The sequence below is a fragment of the Panulirus ornatus genome, chromosome 2 (genome assembly GCF_036320965.1).
Source record: "Panulirus ornatus isolate Po-2019 chromosome 2, ASM3632096v1, whole genome shotgun sequence".
Classification (NCBI taxonomy): Eukaryota; Metazoa; Arthropoda; class Malacostraca; order Decapoda; family Palinuridae; genus Panulirus; species Panulirus ornatus.
Window position 1 is genome coordinate 79,661,321 of NC_092225.1, and position 16,433 is coordinate 79,677,753.

Genomic DNA, 16,433 nt, shown 5'->3' on the forward strand with positions numbered 1-16,433 from the left:
GACTTGACCCTCAACCCTACTGTACCTAATTACCTTGCTCTTATTCACATTTACTCTTAACTTTCTTCTTTCACACACTTTACCAAACTCAGTCACCAGCTTCTGCAGTTTCTCACATGAATCAGCCACCAGCGCTGTATCATCAGCGAACAACAACTGACTCACTTCCCAAGCTCTCTCATCCCCAACAGACTTCATGCTTGCCCCTCTTTCCAAAACTCTTGCATTCACCTCCCTAACAACCCCATCCATAAACAAATTAAACAACCATGGAGACATCACACACCCCTGCCGCAAACCTACATTCACTGAGAACCAATCACTTTCCTCTCTTCCTACGCGTACACATGCCTTACATCCTCGATAAAAACTTTTCACTGCTTCTAACAACTTGCCTCCCACACCATATATTCTTAATACCTTCCACAGAGCATCTCTATCAACTCTATCATATGCCTTCTCCAGATCCATAAATGCTACATACAAATCCATTTGCTTTTCTAAGTATTTCTCACATACATTCTTCAAAGCAAACACCTGATCCACACATCCTCTACCAATTCTAAAACCACACTGCTCTTCCCCAATCTGATGCTCTGTACATGCCTTCACCCTCTCAATCAATACCCTCCCATATAATTTACCAGGAATACTCAACAAACTTATACCTCTGTAATTTGAGCACTCACTCTTATCCCCTTTGCCTTTGTACAATGGCACTATGTACGCATTCCGCCAATCCTCAGGCACCTCACCGTGAGTCATACATACATTAAATAACCTTACCAACCAGTCAACAATACAGTCACCCCCTTTTTTAATAAATTCCACTGCAATACCATCCAAACCTGCTGCCTTGCCGGCTTTCATCTTACGCAAAGCTTTTACTACCTCTTCTCTGTTTACCAAATCATTTTCCCTAACCCTCTCACTTTGCACACCACCTCGACCAAAACACCCTATATCTGCCACTCTATCATCAAACACATTCAACAAACCTTCAAAATACTCACTCCATCTCCTTCTTACATCACCACTACTTGTTATCACCTCCCCATTTGCGCCCTTCACTGAAGTTCCCATTTGCTCCCTTGTCTTACTCACTTTATTTACCTCCTTCCAGAACATCTTTTTATTCTCCCTAAAATTTAATGATACTCTCTCACCCCAACTCTCATTTGCCCTTTTTTTCACCTCTTGCACCTTTCTCTTGACCTCCTGCCTCTTTCTTTTATACTTATCTACTTGAAATAATCATAGAAAATATAGCATAATGCTCTCAGTTACTGATATAAACCTAAATAATACTGAAATTATCAGAATATCCTATAAAATCATCTTCAATTAAGAGCTTAATTTAAGGTCACAAGGACGAAAAACGATATTGTAACCCCAGATTTGTATACAGCATGAAAAATAGTCCTTATAAATAAGTTTTGAAGGAAATCAATTTTTCTCAAAAAAATACCAAAAATTGCAGGGTATATTTTAGCTTAAAAACTTTTTGTTTCAAAATTGAAACATAACATATTCAAAGACTTATATACTTGAAATCATCATGGAAAATATAGCACAACGCTCTCAGTTACTGATCCATACTCACTAACTACGATGGAAATTATCAGAATATCCTATAAAACTATCTTCATTTACCAGCTTCATCAATGTTCATAAAAACAACCAAACGATATTTTATCCCCAGATTTGAATTCAGCACGAAGAATAGTCCTTAAAATGAGGTTTTGAAGGAAATTATTTTTTTTGAGAAAAATACTTAAAATTGCAGGGTATATTTCAGTTCAAAAAACGTTTTCTTTCGAAATTAAAACAGCATATTCAAACAACTCTATACTTGAAATAATCATGGAAAATATATCATAAGCATCTCAATTGCCAATATATACCCAGTAAATATGATGAAAATGATCATACAATACTTTAAAATTGTCTTCATTTAACAGATGAATTAAGGTCATAAAAAAACCACACAATATTTCAATCCCAGATTAGTATTCACCATGAAAAACAGTCCTTATAATGCTGTTTTGTTGGAAATCTATCTTTTTTTTGAGAAAAATGCCACAAATTACAGTTAATAGTTCAGGATATATTTTAGCTTAAAAAACTTGTTTCAAAACTGAAACATAACATATTCAAACACTTATATACTTGAATTAATCATGGAAAAATATAGCATAATGCTCTCAGTTACCAATCCATACCCACTAAATATGATGGATATTCTTAGAAAGTCCTATAAAATTGTCTTCATTTAACAGCTTAATTAAAGTTCATAAAGACAACCAAATGATATTTTAACCCCAGATTTGTATTCAGCATGAAAAATAGTCCTTAGAATGAAGTTTACAAGGAAATCTATTTTACAGAGAAAAATACTAAAAATTGCAGGGAACATTTTAGTTCAAGATACTTTGTCTCAAAATTAAGGCATAACATAATCAAACACTTCTATTCCTGAAATAATCAAAGAAAATATATCAATATCCTCTTAGTTACCGATTGATGCCCAATAAATATCATGCAAATCATTAGAATATGTTTTAGAATTGTCTTTCTTTAACAGCTTAATCAAAGGTCATAAAGACTACCAAACAATAATGTAACACAGATTTACATTCAGCATGAAGAATAGTCCTTATGTTGAGATTTGAAGGAAACCTATTTTTCTGAAAAAAAAAAAAAATGCCAAAAACTGCAGGTATTTTCAGGTTATACTTTAGCTTAAAATATTTTTTTCAAAATTGATACATACCATATTCGAACACACAGTCAACTGATATGCATTTTTGAGGTGCCCCTAAACTAGAACTTTACCTTTTGTCTATCCTTTTAATATTAGAGTAGTAAAATGTGCTTATCATGTTCAGATTATCTATCACATTTACAACTTGTTCACGAATTTCATATATATATGTATATATATATATATATATATATATATATATATATATATATATATATATATATATATATATATATATATATGAATCAATTACGACAAGTCAGTAAACTCACATCATTTTAAAATATAGTAATGTACAATAGCTTAAATGTCACTAATGGCATAACAATGGTAATTAGCAAAGCCCCTCCTTAATTCAGGCAAATAGTATCACGAACACAAGCAGTCACTTGCATTACTAATAATATGCTTCTTTATTAACGAAAATCACAACGTCATTCACAGAATATACGATATATGTACATTAAATAATCGCCTATACACTCAATTATGCTATATCTAACCTTAATACTAAAATATGAGAAAAATCTAACCTTGCAGATTCGCGCGCGTCTAGACCGTCACAGACGTAAACAAACTAAACTTCCGCAATATTTTTGTACTTTCTTTTAGGAGTGAAAATATTATATTATTAAATCTAAGATATCGGAATGAGTTAAAAATATAATCTATTGTTGAAATATAGAATTATTAAATTTTCGCTAGAAATTCTACATCTAGAAAAACAGTAAAGGCACAATTTAGAAAAGCATTCTGCACCAGCCAATAACCTTGAGCGAGTTTGGACAGGATTGGCTGGGATCCAGTGAATTTTTCTATTATTTCGCCACTGTATCAGTTTAACAGGTTCTTCTAACATTGTTTACCACTACATTGCAGTTATATTGATGCATTTAAGTATGCTGTTCATTTTCATGAGAAATTCCGATGATACAGATAATTTACAATGCAGTATAGCAGAACAATGATCATAGGATCAAAGTACAGACGCAATGCTTTAAGACAGCTGAAATGCGTCTTTTTAAAGACTTATTTTATTACTGCGCTGTTTTTTATATTCAAAATATGTGTGAGGCAGAGGTGAGATTTTTTTCTGTGGTTAGTTGTTGCTAATTGGGTGGTTTGGCACGTATATTGAGGTAGGATTATGTGAGGAGGATATTGTTCATTGTGAACTCGTCGAGAATGTGTGGTTGCTGAGAAGCCAATAATTGTTCTCAGCTGAGTCATATTTGTTTCTGAGAGAGCAAGTGAGGCATAGTGGGGCGGATGAATTGTCTGAGGAGAATGCTAAGGGATTCTTTTACTTGTATTAATCTAGTGCCAGTTTGTGATGTGAGGGTATTTAGTTTGTGTATTGCTTTTTTCTAGGCAGTAATGATTTGGCGGGTTAGTGTCATGTGTGTGTATCGTATGATAACTAGAATGGTTGGTGTTTAGTTCAGTGGGAGTGACTCCATTCAAGGTAACGATGAGGTGTGAGTTGGATTCATTTATGTTTGGGGTTAAAATAGTAACTGAAGACTTATATGAAGAAGCAGATATTCTGTTCTGGGTGAGCGTTGTTCCAACTGTGTAATATGTTCCTGTATTTTGTTGCTGCTGCTGTAGTTTCAGCGTGATGAGAAAGAAATGGCCCAACCCACCCCTATACACATGTATATACATACGTCCACACACGCAAATATACATACCTACACATCTCTCCATGGTTTACCCCAGACGCTTCACATGCCTTGATTCAATCCACTGACAGCACGTCAACCCCGGTATACCACATCGCTCCAATTCACTCTATTCCTTGCCCTCCTTTTTCACCCTCCTGCATGTTCAGGCCCCGATCACACAAAATCTTTTTCACTCCATCTTTCCACCTCCAATTTGGTCTCCCTCTACTCCTCGTTCCCTCCACCTCCGACACATATATCCTCTTGGTCAATCTTTCCTCACTCATTCTCTCCATGTGCCCAAACCATTTCAAAACACCCTCTTCTGCTCTCTCAACCACGCTCTTTTTATTTCCACACATCTCTCTTACCCTTACGTTACTTACTCGATCAAACAACCTCACACCACACATTGTCCTCAAACATCTCATTTCCAGCACATCCATCCTCCTGCGCACAACTCTATCCATAGCCCACGCCTCGCAACCATACAACATTGTTGGAACCACTATTCCTTCAAACATACCCATTTTTGCTTTCCGAGATAATGTTCTCGACTTCCACACATTCTTCAAGGCTCCCAGAATTTTCGCCCCCTCCCCCACCCTATGATCCACTTCCGCTTCCATGGTTCCATCCGCTGCCAGATCCACTCCCAGATATCTAAAACACTTCACTTCCTCCAGTTTTTTTCCATTCAAACTCACCTCCCAATTGACTTGACCCTCAACCCTACTGTACCTAATAACCTTGCTCTTATTCACATTTACTCTTAACTTTCTTCTTTCACACACTTTACCAAACTCAGTCACCAGCTTCTGCAGTTTCTCACATGAATCAGCCACCAGCGCTGTATCATCAGCGAACAACAACTGACTCACTTCCCAAGCTCTCTCATCCCCAACAGACTTCATACTTGCCCCTCTTTCCAAAACTCTTGCATTCACCTCCCTAACAACTCAATCCATAAACAAATTAAACAACCATGGAGACATCACACACCCCTGCCGCAAACCTACATTCACTGAGAACCAATCAACATATACACATATACGTGTGTGTGTGTGTGTGTGTGTTACCTGCTCGAGGTTACACCGCGAGTTAAAAGTCACCTTGGGCAAGGCTGTGTCATTTGGCAGTGCAGTCTCGTCAAAGAACTTCCAATCCCAAAGGAATCTACAACTCTGTGCCACTGGAAGTAGCACATCATTAAGCGGCAGGACCCTTTAGGAAGGTCCTGGTAACACCAGAATTGTTTGATAGATATTGTTCCTGGGTTAATTATATATATATATATATATATATATATATATATATATATATATATATATATATATATATTTTTTTTTTGATTTTCCAAAAGAAGGAACAGAGAATTGGGCTAGGTGAGGGTAGTCCCTCAAAGGCCCAGTCCTCTGTTCTTAACGCTACCTTGCTAATGCGGGAAATGGCGAATAGTTTGAAAGAAAGAAAGAATATATATATATGATTTTATACTTTGTCGCTGTTATCCCTGGGGATAGGGGAGAAAGAATACTTCCCACATATTCCCTGCGTGTCGTAGAAGGCGACTAAAAGGGGAGGGAGCGTGGGGCTGGAAATCCTCCCCTCTCGTTTTTTTCTTTTTTTAATTTTCCTAAAGAAGGAATAGAGAAGGGGGCCAGGTGAGGATATTCCCTCAAAGGCCCAGTCCTCTGTTCTTAAAGCTACCTCGCTAACGCGGGATATGGCGAATAGCTTGAAAGAAAAAGAAACTGTCGCTGTGTCTTGCGTTAGCGAGGTAGCGAAAGGAAACACGAAAGAATGGCCCAACCCACACACATACACATGTATATACATACAAGCCCACACACGCACATATACATCCTTATACATTTCAACGTATACATACACAGATATATACATATATACACATGTACATACTCATATTTGCTGCCTTCATCCGTTCTGTCGCTACCCCGCCACACATGAAATGGCACCCCCCTTCCCCCGCGTGCGCGCGAGGTAACACTAGGAAAAGACAACAAAAGCCACATTCGTTCTCAGTCAGTCTTTATCTGTCATGTGTAATGCACCGAAAACACAACTACCTTTCCACACCCAGGCCCCACAAAACTTTCCATGGTTTACCCCAGATGCTTCATGCCCCGGTTCAATCAATTGACAGCACGTCAACCCTGGTATAACACATCGTTCTAATTCACTCTATTCCTTGCACGCATTTCATCCTCCTGTATGCTCAGGCCCTATTCGCTCAAAATCTTTTTCACTCCATCCTTCCACCTCCAATTTGGTTTCCCGCGTCTCGTCCCCTCCATCTTTGACACATATATCCTCTATGTCAATCTCTCCTCACTCATTTTCTCCATGTGACCAAACCATTTCAATAAACCCTCCTCTGCTCTCACAACCACACTCTTTTTATTACTACACATTTCTCTTACCCTTTCATTACTTACTCGATCAAACCACCTCACACCACATATTGTCTTCAAACATTTCATTTCCAACACCCACCCTCCTCCGCACAACCCTATCTATAGCCCATGCCTCGCAACCATATAACATTGTTGGAACCACTATTCCTTCAAACATACCCATTTTTGCTCTCTGGGATAACGTTCTCGAATTCAACACATTCTTCAGTGCTCCAGAACCTTCGCCTCCTCCCCCACCACCCTATGACTCGCTTCCGCTTCCATGGTTCCATCCGCTGCCAGATCCACTCCCAGATATCTAAAACACTTCACTTCCTCCAGTTTTTCTCCATTCAAACTTACCTCCCAATTAACTTGTCCCTCAACCCTACTGAACCTAATTACCTTGCTCTTACTCACATTTACTCTCAGCCATTTCCCGCGTTAAGAACAGAGAACTGAGCCTTTGAGGGGGCCAAGTGATATATATAATATATATATATATATATATATATATATATATATATATATATATATATATATATATATATATATATGATTTTTATTATACATAATCGCTGCTTCCTGCGTCAGCGAGGTAGCGTCAGGAAAAAGACGAAGAATGGCCCATATACATATACATACACATATATACATACATATACATGTACATATTCATGCTTGCCTTCATCCATTTCTATTGCTACCCCGCCCCACAGGAAAACAACATCTCTGTCCCCTGCTTCAGCGAGGTAGCGCCAGGAAAACCGACAAAAAAGGGCCACATTCGTTCACACTCTGTCTCTTGTATACTACACCAAAACCACAGCTCCCTATCCACATCCAGGCCCCACAGACCTTTCCAGGGCTCACCCCAGACGCTTCATATGCCCTGGTTCGGGCCATTGACAGCATGTCGACCCCGGTATACCACAACGTTCCAACTCACTCTATTCCTTGCACGCCTCTCACTCTTTTGTACGTTCAGGCCCCGATCGCTCAAAATCATCATTTCATCCCCGCACCCCCCAATTTGGTCTTACGCTTCTCCTTGTTCCCTCCACCTCTGACACATATATCCTCTTTGTCAATCTTTCTTCACTCATTCTCTCCATATGTCCAAACCATTTCAACACACCCTCTTCTGCTCTCTCAACCACACTCTTTTTATTTCCACACATCTCTATTATCCTTACATTACTTACTCGATCAAAGCACTTCACACCACATATTGTCCTCAGACATTTCATTTCCAACACATCCACCCTTCTCCATACAACTCTACATATAGTTCATGTCTCGCTACCATATAACATTGTCGGAACTACTGTTCCATCAAACATCCCCATTTCTGCTCTCTGAGATAACGTTCTCGCTTTCCACATTCTTCATCGCTCCCACAACCTTCGCCCCCTTCCCCACCCCGTGACTTACTTCCGCTTCCATGGTTCCATCCGCTGCTAAGTCCACTCCCAGATATCTAAAACACTTCACTTCCTCTAGTTTTTCTCCATTCAAACTTATCTCCCAATTTACTTGTCCTTCAACCCTACTGAAGCTAATAACCTAATAACCTTGCTCTTATTCACATGTGTGTGTGTGTGTGTGTGTGTGTGTGTGTGTGTGTGTGTGTGTGTGTGTGCCCCATGTAGCACAGCAGAGAACAAGACCAGCTCTTGCTATTTCAAAGAGACCCACACATGCATGCTACCGCATGGGGCGCGGGTTCAAGCTGTTCCCATCCGCAGTGCCAAACATTTGGTCAAGGCTAGACATCATTTCATCATCACATGTGTTTCCTCAAACGGAGGATGATGTCCCCGCCATCATACTCTAAGTTACTAATGCAAGTCGTCGACATCAATCACAATGTGTGTCATGAGAGTACATTTGCTTACAATACCATACCTTCATCACCAAAAATCACTTCTCCATCAGATGCTTCAGCTGGGTACAGCTATCCTCCATGAAGGATTACTCAGAACTATGGACATGTAACACTCCTATACAAACACTGGATGCACCTTCCCAACCCACCACGCTCGTAACTCCACAGCTTCGCAACATTCCGCAAGACAGCACAAAAAGCACAACACACACCACCAGTTAACTTAACCCCTCCACTCAGCTAACCATATTCACATACTAAGTATTGTACAGTTCAAAATTAGTGGTATCAGATCCTAGCCCTGAAATTGTTCAACTTTCCTCATATATATATATATATATATATATATATATATATATATATATATATATATATATTTTTTTTTTTTTTTTATACTTTGTCGCTGTCTCCCGCGTTTGCGAGGTAGCGCAAGGAAAACAGACGAAAGAAATGGCCCAACCCCCCCCCCCCCATACACATGTACATACACACGTCCACACACGCAAATATACACACCTACACAGCTTTCCATGGTTTACCCCGGACGTTTCACATGCCTTGATTCAATCCACTGACAGCACGTCAACCCCTGTATACCACATCGCTCCACTTCACTCTATTCCTTGCCCTCCTTTCACCCTCCTGCATGTTCAGGCCCCGATCACACAAAATCCTTTTCACTCCATCTTTCCACCTCTAATTTGGTCTCCCTCTTCTCCTCGTTCCCTCCACCTCCGACACATATATCCTCTTGGTCAATCTTTCCTCACTCATTCTCTCCATGTGCCCAAACCATTTCAAAACACCCTCTTCTGCTCTCTCAACCACGCTCTTTTTATTTCCACACATCTCTCTTACCCTTACGTTACTTACTCGATCAAACCACCTATATATATATATATATATATATATATATATATATATATATATATATATATATATATATATATATATATATATGAGGAAAGAGGGGCAAGTATGAAGTCTGTTGGGGATGAGAGAGCTTGGGAAGTGAGTCAGTTGTTGTTCGCTGATGATACAGCGCTGGTGGCTGATTCATGTGAGAAACTGCAGAAGCTGGTGACTGAGTTTGGTAAAGTGTGTGGAAGAAGAAAGTTAAGAGTAAATGTGAATAAGAGCAAGGTTATTAGGTACAGTAGGGTTGAGGGTCAAGTCAATTGGGAGGTGAGTCTGAATGGAGAAAAACTGGAGGAAGTGAAGTGTTTTAGATATCTGGGAGTGGATCTGGCAGCGGATGGAACCATGGAAGCGGAAGTGGATCATAGGGTGGGGGAGGGGGCGAAAATTCTGGGGGCCTTGAAGAATGTGTGGAAGTCGAGAACATTATCTCGGAAAGCAAAAATGGGTATGTTTGAAGGAATAGTGGTTCCAACAATGTTGTATGGTTGCGAGGCATGGGCTATGGATAGAGTTGTGCGCAGGAGGATGGATGTGCTGGAAATGAGATGTTTGAGGACAATGTGTGGTGTGAGGTGGTTTGATCGAGTGAGTAACGTAAGGGTAAGAGAGATGTGTGGAAATAAAAAGAGCGTGGTTGAGAGAGCAGAAGAGGGTGTTTTGAAGTGGTTTGGGCACATGGAGAGAATGAGTGAGGAAAGATTGACCAAGAGGATATATGTGTCGGAGGTGGAGGGAACGAGGAGAAGAGGGAGACCAAATTGGAGGTGGAAAGATGGAGTGAAAAAGATTTTGTGTGATCGGGGCCTGAACATGCAGGAGGGTGAAAGGAGGGCAAGGAATAGAGTGAATTGGAGCGATGTGGTATACCGGGGTTGACGTGCTGTCAGTGGATTGAATCAAGGCATGTGAAGCGTCTGGGGTAAACCATGGAAAGATGTGTAGGTATGTATATTTGCGTGTGTGGACGTATGTATATACATGTGTAGGGGGGGGGCATTTCTTTCGTCTGTTTCCTTGCGCTACCTCGCAAACGCGGGAGACAGCGACAAAATATAATAAAAATAATATATATATATATATATATATATAGTTTTCATCCCCACCAAATCCTTATAGCCTCCATTTATGTAATTACGTAACCCAAAAACTGACACTATGGACACGGACTCGTGAAACTTGTATACCAAAATGTCCAATTCTCAGAGATCACTCTTGAAATACAAGATATAAATAAGGTTATACAACAGCAAAATATAATTAACACCTGCATACCACTCCAATCCACCTGCTCTCCCAGTGACACTCTCCACCTACATAACCTGAGCAATATGCCTAACACCTATTTATGTGGAGGTTTCAACGCCAGTGATTCTGTATGGCTCAAGACCCACACCCAAGATCCTCGAGGTGAATGACTCATAATCAATTGCACCCTTTCAACATCCTCAACTTACGCAACCTTTCACCCAGAATCCCAGTCCTCCACCTACGGCACCCAATATCGCCAAACAATTCCTTTCGCACACCAACGCTGTACACAACCCTCCTCTGACCACCAACCAACTCCGGTAATGCTACACCTAACCCATCCAACCTAAACAAAAACCAAAAAGACATACACACACTACACAAAAGCAGATTGGACAGCATTCACAAGTACATGACAGATAATATTTGTTCCAAAATTGTGGATCATTTTCCATCCTTATATCATGCCATTCACACTACATCAATATTACTAACCAAGCCATCAAAAAGTACAATGTCATTCCAAAAAGTTTTCCCAAGTTGCACACCCCACAAAACAAAGAAACCAGCTCAGACAAAACCACTCACCATAAAATCAGAAAACACATATCCAGACTTTAAACAACACTATCACTAACCAAATCTCTGAAAGATAAACTGCAAACTGGCATTCCTCTAAGTATAATGGACCACAAAACCCACAGCAACCACCTAGGGTGCACGCAAAAGATCCACATCTCCCACACCAATCCAGCCTCCACACAAGAAACACTCCTAAGCCCAATGTCATCTCTTTTCCTATAGTTATCAAACCCCGATACATTCCACTTAGAAACAACTGCTCACCCGCCCTTCGCTCCCACTGACAATCAGATATTAAGAGCTCTCCTGCAACATGCTTTGACAACATATCAAGCTTCCATATTAAAAAAAAAAAAAAAAAAAATTTGGTCTGGTTGCAGTCCAAGCAATTACAGATATCTTCAACCACTCCTGGCTACACAACAAAATCCGTTATCTGGAAAGCGATCCTAAAAACTTCCAAGCCACCCAACTCTCGGAGGCCACTTTTGTTTCGAAACTTTGAAAAACTGATCCACAACAGAATCAAGCATGTCACTTTCACTTACACAACAAGGCTTTAGAACCAATTACTCCATTACCACACTATACACAGACCTCACACAACAAATCCAAGATGGCTTTAAGCCCTTCTCACCCGCTACAAAAGCTTTTTGCACCGTCACCCAACAAACCCTCACACAACATATACTAATACCCCTCTCCTCTTACAAAAATTGGCTAGCCAGTTTCATAGCCAAACCTAACCTAACCTAACCGTTAAACTCTAAAATGACCTAGCATTACCTTCTAGGACCACATTGTGAAAGTCCTCTCTTATGCAGACTACATCACGGAAGAAACTATAAACAGCACTCTGTTGCACTACGGAAACAATGGCTTACCTACGGTAGAATAACTGCATCTCTACAGAAGTCTTCAGGCACTCTTTTGACCCTAGACACACAAATTCAAACTGCATTTTCCCGTCACTTTGAATGGCCAGTTTCTCCCACTCAACCAAGCGCCAACAATGCTGGGCATTATGTACGACGCACACAGGATATTCACCTCCAACACCAGAGCCATGAAAACACGAGAGCAAGACCCACTAAACGCCCGCAGTACGCTGGCACCAGATTTGAACAAGGGTAGGAATCAGTCCCTTAGTATCCTCTGCAAACAATTCATCCACAGCACCCAAAGTTACGCTTCACCTGCCTGGTCATCCACCCTGTCAAATGCAAGCAAAACAAACCTGTAAGCCACACAAAACAGCGCACCCAATCACTGGCTGGGTAGCTGCCACAAACACCAATTACCTAAACTACGAAACAAACATCGTCCTAATACAATCCCAAGTCAATATGCCCCGCACTCAATATTTTGAAACAGCGCTATAATTTGGACCCTTCCAATCCAAACGAATCCATAACTAACCACTAGCTCCAACCTAGAAATAGTTTGTTTTTTTTTCTACTAATTGATAACCAACCCCAACTTTTGAGAACTCAAAAACTATACGAAGATATCAGCACATCTTACGGTACAACTTCAATATATCAGTTTGAGGTTATCTTGTTCAGTGATAATCTAATATCAAATAACACTGGGCTTAAAATTACCCTTAACGTTGTGCCTGGTTTAGGTTTTCATGCCCGATACAAACATTCCTGGTACCATGAGCAGGATCTTCTATGACCGTAAGTCACCCATCCGGGTAACAACTTTCCTGACACTCGAAAGCATTTCAAAATACTCCTTGCAAATCCAAAATTTGTATGCACCATGTAATAATGAATTTGGAACAGTCTGAAGTATCTTTACCTCTCCTAAAACATATACATTATAAGATGAATTATCCTTAACAGTATATAATTTTTTTTTATATCACTGGCGAATCTTAGCGAGTTCATATACCTGCCACTGACACTAACACCTTTTAACCAGTTTAGTTGTCTGAATATTTCCAATTTTGCCATGATTTGGGAGAATGGTATCCCTTTCTCATACTTCTCTTCTTTCCTTATTTCCAGGTTTGGAGCAATTACGCTTTAGAAATCAAATTACAATTACAAATACTTTCCACTTCTTAAATTACAATCATAATTACAAATGCATTTAGAAACCAATTACATTACAATCATTACCACAAAAATAAATTATAATTACAATTTCCCAAATTTGGTTTAAAAATAATTTTGCATCGTAAGGTTATCCCTTATTAACAAACGTAACAAATTATTTTTAAAACAAAAATGAAGATTTCATTCTAGTAGAAGTTGCAGGTGGTAACTAAAAAGTTGGTAGTTTTTCAAACAATTCACTATTGCACTTTATCAATAGCACTGAACAGAACGAAGTGACACCAAGTTGAGCACTGTTAGCAGTGAAAAAAAAATTCCGGCAACGCTGGAAGCTTGCTCTGGTGGAGCAGATGTAGCAGTACACCCAATCACCTGTTTTCTTGCAAGGTTCTTTAGCGGATGCAAAGTTTGGGACACTTCTTTCCAGTATAGCATTGGATCACTTGAAAATGACAGAGTTCCTTCCTCTAAATATTGCTTCAACAAAAGACTCACTGACACTATGCTTCCCTCTGATCCCCGTTGATTTTGGAATTTCGTTGAACATTTTGGTATGGAGGAAAGTCTGGATCTTTTTCAGATAATCCTTCTGCTAGATCATTCTTGTTACTTTATCCATTGTCGATGTTGACCCCTCCTGAACTCCCTCCAAGTCTTAAAACATTTTCTTGGCATATACCAGCACTTGGTCTTTTGCTCTTGTAATGGAAGAGAGTCCAGAAGGGGGGGGGGGGGGGGGGAGGCCGCTACTTGCACATCTCTCCCTTCCATATATGGATCCAACCTTTTCTTCACAGAGTTCAATAGGACTTTAGCCAGCTGCTCACAGTACTGTAACTGGGTGTTATGATTATGGTCACCCCTCTGCTGCCTCTCCACAACCTCCATGGCCTCGTGAAAAGGTTCGAGGACAATCACAATTTCCTTAAAGGCAGAAATCTCCACTAGCATGATTTTCTTACTCCTCTGTTCTCTCTAGGACAGGGTTCTTGAGTTCGTACAATATTTTGTCATTATCGGACGGATATTTTTGTTTGGGTAGGGTCAATGGATCAATAGGGTGGACTTAAACGGTTAACGATAAAAAAAAAAGTACCGCTACCGCTACCGGCTGTACTTTTCATAAATTATACCGCTACCATCATCTTTTCTTTGAGCCAGTACCACCACCGCCGGTATTTTGAAAGTACCGCTTACCCACCGCCGGTATTTGCAAGGTTACCGGTACTCTTTCCTCCTCTTTCACAATTATAATCAAATTAAAATCACTTGATCACATTTAATGAATTACAATTACAATTAATCACTTTCATTTTATTATCAATTACAATTTCATTCTCTAACATTACATTTCAAATGAATTTCAATTACTTCAACCCCACTTTTTACTGTTTCAATGTAGCTTGAACACTGATGTTGCCTCTCATATATGTCCAATTATTTCTACGCATACAAAATAAAGCTTGAGCTGATAGAACCAAACGCCATTTCATAGTCTATGAACGTCATGCTGAGGTTTCTTATAACATCGTTTTAGTGATTGCTGGATGCCTGGATATATATATTGTTACGAACTCAGTACTTATTGGAGCAAGGTCGCCAGTAACATATATATGTTACAAATACTATACTGGTCCTCGTCTTTGCAAGGACGGTAAATTTGTAATATAGCACAACTCAGGATAACGCTATCTTAACGTTATAGGATTAAAACAAACACCAAGGTTAGAATTACTTTATAATGAAAAGAATTCAAATGTACAAGGTGAACACATAAATCAGGCACGAATCATTTACGTTAACACTGAACATGAGTTTAACATTGAACATGAGTTAACATTCCAGATAAGATTTCAAACCAGGAGATCTCTTTCCCTTGACACTTTGTTCGATAGCATTACATTTAGTTAGATTCTGACGTGACACAGTAAACATAATCGTTACACTTAGCTAACCTGACGTGACACAGTAAACATATCGTTACACTTAGCTAAACTGGCGTAACACAATAAACATCTTACAACCTAGGGCAGCGGTGGCTACGGGGTTCGAGACAGGGAAAGCCTACATTACCTTGCTGGGCTCGGGACTGGTGAAGGAATCGAAGTCTCAGGCGATCGTCTGAGCTTTTATCTGAATGACTAGCAAGGCAGGAACAGCGAGCCACGCCTCGACCCGCCACCTTATTCTACTATAGGTCAGAATGACACAATTGCCCTTGATAGGTCAAGAGACTGGTTGTCACGCCCTCTTCCTGACGTGATTGGCTGAAGGAGGCCTAAGGTCCGGCCTATATATGTGGCGTGCATTCAAAATCCTCTGTTCCTTTGTCCACGCCGGCAGCGAACGCACGTGACGACATACCGTAGCTGTTCCCATGGCTAGACCTGACGCCGTTGACCTAACGTTTGGGTGCTAGAGGACTGGTCAAGATCTGGGTCAAAACAAAATTACTAAGGCAATCAACACAGTCAGGGAGGGTGAGATCCGAGCCGATAGCAACCGCTCCCTACACCCAGGCACGCCATACACAGAGATACACCAAGACACATATACGAACCATGTGGACACAAACACACGTGTTCGTAACAATATATATATATATATATATATATATATATATATATATATATATATATATATATATATATATATATATATATATTTCCATGGTTTACCCAAGACGCTTTACATTCCCTGGTTCAGTTCATTGACAGCACGTCAGTTCCTATTGGCTGCAACTGAGCATCAATTGCTCTGTGTCTTCTTTATTATGGTAGTTGCATCCTGGGCATGAACGATCTTGGAATGTTAAAACGGTGTTTGCCTTGTTGTAGCGATGGGTGATATTCAGAGTATAAGTAGGAGGGTGTGACGAGT

The 16,433-nt window shown here is 39.8% G+C and overlaps 1 protein-coding gene across 5 annotated transcripts in view; it reads right to left on the reverse strand.

Moving 5' to 3' along the window:
- ecd (ecdysoneless cell cycle regulator) overlaps positions 1-15,981 on the reverse strand; it is a 708,809-nt gene extending 692,828 nt beyond the window's left edge. Inside the window, exon 1 of one of the 5 annotated variants that reach the window (XM_071678023.1) lies at positions 15,627-15,981. Coding sequence is in view for 2 of the 5 variants with exons in the window: in XM_071678004.1 (XP_071534105.1) it covers positions 12,372-12,448 (77 nt within the window). In the remaining 3 variants the exon portion in view is untranslated. Of the gene's footprint in view, positions 1-3,297; positions 3,358-12,371; positions 12,503-15,626 lie in introns of those variants that run through there. The other 4 variants (XM_071678004.1, XM_071678011.1, XM_071678017.1 and 1 more) reach the window with 4 other exon arrangements.
- Positions 15,982-16,433: the final 452 nt, after the last annotated feature.